This window comes from Anastrepha obliqua, chromosome 5 (genome assembly GCF_027943255.1).
Source record: "Anastrepha obliqua isolate idAnaObli1 chromosome 5, idAnaObli1_1.0, whole genome shotgun sequence".
NCBI lineage: Eukaryota > Metazoa > Arthropoda > Insecta > Diptera > Tephritidae > Anastrepha > Anastrepha obliqua.
The window spans coordinates 105753429-105757942 of NC_072896.1; the positions used below are offsets into that span (position 1 = coordinate 105753429).

At 40.3% G+C, this 4514-nt stretch overlaps 1 protein-coding gene across 1 annotated transcript; it reads left to right on the forward strand.

The window, feature by feature from the left end:
* The first annotated feature begins 606 nt into the window (after positions 1-606).
* Positions 607-2081, forward strand: LOC129247898 (malate dehydrogenase, mitochondrial-like). Its single transcript, XM_054887259.1, has 4 exons — positions 607-780; positions 866-1073; positions 1159-1355; positions 1412-2081. Exons 1-4 carry the CDS (start codon positions 715-717, stop codon positions 1979-1981), a joined length of 1041 nt encoding a protein of 346 aa, XP_054743234.1. The 5' UTR covers positions 607-714; the 3' UTR covers positions 1982-2081.
* The last annotated feature ends 2433 nt before the right edge of the window (positions 2082-4514 follow it).

Genomic DNA, 4514 nt, shown 5'->3' on the forward strand with positions numbered 1-4514 from the left:
AAAAACAAAAAATCTATTTTTGCCATATGTCATCCGCGGACCGTTGTATTGATACCGTCTCGTTCATATTTGAGTAGAAGGTAGAAGGATTGTTTATCGACCTTTTCTGATCTAGCTTGTCGGTCCGCGGGAGCTATTTTATTTCACCCCTCTCACCTATTTATAGAACGCACCCCCGTATCCGCCACCTGGGGGCACGCGCCCGCTAGAGGTTACGAGCTCCCCCGTGGGTAGTTAAGCTTAAAGTGAAATAAATAAACTGAAACGGTATCAGAATTAAAAATAGTTAAAAAAAGACGGCATCAGTCGAGGAAATTTTATTTTGCTGTAGAGAAAACGAACAGAGGTAAAGGACATTTAAAACCGAGGAATAGTTTGGGAGCGGTGTTAGGAGCATTTTATTAAAGAACAAAATGTCACTATTGCTCTTTCAGATAGTGATCTTAATTAAGTGGGTATCTCAAAAACAAAATGTTTTATTTACATTGAAAAACCTAAAGAACTTTTATAAATTATATAAAATGTGCAACCATCAATTCACTATCCCTTCACAAATTATTTTACGAAATATGGAGAATTTATTGAATTCAACTTCAATTTGAAGACATATGAAAAGAGTTAATTGAGTTTTTAGAACAGGCAAATCGTATAAACATCTACTGCGTAATCCGTTATTGAAATAAAAAATAAAATATTTTCAGTCACACTTGTCAAATGTTGAACAGCTTAAGGATTCGTCATGTCGCCTGTCTTGTGCGTCATTTCACCACCACAAAGCAGGTAGGTGCAGACGTCTACAAGCCTCCAAATAAGCTAATACGCTCACAAGGTTTATTCAAACTCTCTTGCGTCCTATTTTCAATAGAAATATTTTAAAGTATCCCTGGTTGGCGCCTGTGGTGGCATTGGGCAACCGCTGGCTTTGCTACTAAAACGTAATGAACTGGTTTCGGCACTATCCATTTACGATGTTAAAAGGACTCCAGGCGTGTATGCCGATCTGTCGCATATCGATACAAAAGCGCACCTGGAGGGATTTCAGTGTCCCGAAAACTTGCCAGCAGCTTTGGAGGGTGAGTTTTACCAACATTCGCAGCAAATTTCCGAACTTTGAATTTTTGGATTTTTTTGCAATAACGTTCCACTTAATTGCCACAGACGCTAATGTTGTGATCCTATCCGGTGGTCTCCCACGTACTCCAGGTATGACGCGCGATGATCTATTCAATAAAAATGTAGAAGTTGTCTTACAAATCATATCGGTGATCGCCGAAAAATGTCCAAAGGCGTTGATCGGCATAATCACAAACCCTGTTAACTCGTGCGTGCCAGCAGCAGCGGAAATTCTGAAACAGGTACGTATTTAATTTAAAATATACATATCTAACTAATTACATGCGTGTCATTGTAGAAAAAAGCCTTCGATCCCAAACGTTTATTTGGCATTACGACACTCGACGTAGTGCGTGCGCGTACCTTTATAGGCCAAATATTAGGTGTTGAACCATCCAAAGTTGATATACCTGTAATAGGCGGCCATTCGGGTGAGACCATTCTTCCCGTGCTCTCACAATGCAAACCAACACTGAAGTTAGACAAGGATAAGCGGGCTAAATTGATCAAACGTATACAGGAGGCTGGCACCGAAGTGGTGAAGGCCAAAGCTCCGGACGGTGGTAGTTCAGCCACACTTTCAATGGCGCATTCGGCCGCAGTTTTCACGAACTCTTTGTTGCAAGGCCTGAAAGGCGATTGCAAACCAGTTGAATGCTCTTATGTGGCCTCGGATGTCACCGAATGTTCATACTTTTCAACACCCCTGCAGTTGGGTAAAAATGGCATAGAGAAGAACTTGGGTTTGCCTAAGTTGGATAAGAGTGAAGAAGAAATGCTTTGCAAGGCGCTAGAAATGATGAAAAAGAATATTGAAAAAGCCGTCGATTATGTAAAAAATAAAGCTAAAACAGACAAGAAATGTTGAAGCACCGGCAAAATGGTGCAAGCCACGGTTAATATATTTTGCTGATAACAAAAATTTGTTTACTTTAGTATTATGCATTTTATTTTGTTATAGGGTATTTATTTATTATATAAATATATGAACATATTATATATGATTGGCGCTTACACCCGTTGTTTCGGATTTGCTGGAGCTCCTCCTATTTGTGGTGTGTGTCTTGATGTTTTTCCATAAATGAAGACAACTGCAGTTCTATGCCGCTTCCGAACGGCAGATAACTTTTTATGTGGAGCTTTTTCATGGCAGAAATACACTCGTACTTTTGCCATTGCTTGCCGAGGAGCGACCGGTACTAGAAAAAACTTTCTCAGCCATTCATCTTGGCATTACAGTCCGTGATGGACCATTGCCTCCTCTACAATACGCCTTCATTCTTATCGACAGTCCACTTCCGCTCTATGTTGTGAGATTTTCATATTTCGTATATCGTCTTCCATGTCTTGCAACCTTCATCGCCTTGGCCGGCCTCTCCTTCTTGCTCCTTCCGGGTTTGCTTCAAATACTTTTCTGGTCGCTCTTTCGCTGCTCATTCTTAAAACGTGTCCATACCACTGTAATCTTTGGAACATTATAAACCGCGTCACATTTCCTCCCGCGATTAAAACACTGAGCTCGTGGTTATACCGTATACGGTATGTGCCGTCTTCTATGTAATCGTATAGGGCCGAATATTCTTCTAATCGTATCAGTAAATTCACTTCACTAACTTTAAGGACCCATGTTTTATAGCCGTAGGTGACGACCGGTCTTATTATAGTTTTATAGATCTGGAGTTTTTGTTCCAGTGATATCAATGAAGACTTCATAAGTTTGATATGGCAAAGTATGCTCCGTCTGTCTGAATACGGTATTGTATTATTATTATTGAATACTACGCCTAAGTAGTTAAACTCTTGTATGAACTCAAAAACATGACTTCCGATTCTGATGTGACTATCATAAAAAGATCGTATCATCTATTTCGTATTTTCTTCTTTTATATTGAGTCCCGCTGGTCTTGCACTAAGCGCATGAAAACGTTCTGAAGAGTCTCCTTATTTCTCGCGAGAATCTCAATGTCGTCAGCGTATGCGCATATTTGCCATTCGGACCCGGATATTACGAAATGGAAGTCACGCAGCAACTCATTCTGTTACAGCGGCTGCTATTTGTGGTATTTACGTCCATATATTTGACGAGGGATTTTGTTCAAATATTTGAAATACTTCTTTTATTCGACTACCAGACTACTGCAGCGTCTATCAGGCAGAAGTTCTATCGACGTATCTAAATACGCGTGCCGCAACAAAAACTACATACTAGAAATATATTCTCGGCTATCCAAGCGGCCATTAAATCAATGAATGTGGCGATACTAAGATGAAAAGTTGCACAGGAATACCGGGCAGCCCTACATGATATTAGTGTCGTATTCAAGGTCAGCCTTATTTGCGTTCCGGTGTACAGAGATATTGAGGGAAGTTGTAAAGCCGATGAACTAACCAGGAAAGTTACTACTCTTCAACTACTCAGTGATAGATACCTATGGCCACGAGTAAAGGAATAATCAATAACAACATTATCATAGAGGCCAATTGGTCATGGAGAGATGAAGGCACATGCGTAACAGCTAGGCTAATATGCCCGCAACTAAATAAGAGAAATATAAAGAAACTGCTGAGCCTTTCAATAGAGGATATCTCGAAGGTCGTGGCTAATCGGTCATTGGCTATTTGGCAGGCCCTCCTTGAGGCTAGGAGTTTTCTCCCATGAATAGAGGAAGAAACAGTTGAGCACTTCCTCAGCAATTGTTCAGCCTTAGCTAAAAACAGAGCAGATTGTTTAGGTAAATATTTTTTTAATTCTCTTACGGAACTGTCTGGCATGGGGATGGGACCAATCCTGTGCTGCATAAGAGCCACAAAATGATTCCACGTAGAAAACTAAATGAGGTTCCTGTGTGGTGTCACAACGGATCTGTAGATCTAAGTGAGTTGGTCGCACAGACCGGCTACCACCATAACCTAAATCTTTTAAATTAAAAAGGGGCTTAGCGCCTACAAGAAAATAAAATAAAATTTCCAGTCACATTTTTACGTTAGAGTTAGAATAGATTAGTAAAGAAAGTAATTTCAGAGGTAAGGACATCTGTCCAATTAGCTGTCCAAGTAAACATATGTCCATCTATGAACTCACCCCCACTCTTGCGCTAGTCTTGTGTCTATTGTCATCACCTGTACGCATGCTGGATAGCGCAAAAAAACTCTTTGAAAAACTGATAAAGCGGAGGCTCAGCGAAGCAGTAGAGAATAGTGGTGGTCTGTCTTACAGACAACAGGGTTTTAGAACTGGCAGATCTACCTTAGGAGTCATTCAAGACGTAATAGCTAACGTAGAATATGTATACTCAGGCAAGTAATCGATACTCCAAACATTTAGTATTACTAGCCGCACTGGACATTTTAGAAATGCTCTCAACAGTTTAAGATGGGGCGACGTAATTGAAGCAAAATTC

Coding starts and splice junctions, on each gene's coding strand:
- LOC129247898 (XM_054887259.1), top strand. CDS start 715: ATGTTGAACAGCTTAAGGATTCGTCATGTCGCCTGTCTTGTGCGTCAT. Junction 1,074..1,158: donor CTTGCCAGCAGCTTTGGAGG/GTGAGTTTTACC, acceptor TAATTGCCACAG/ACGCTAATGTTGTGATCCTA. Junction 1,356..1,411: donor CAGCGGAAATTCTGAAACAG/GTACGTATTTAA, acceptor GTGTCATTGTAG/AAAAAAGCCTTCGATCCCAA.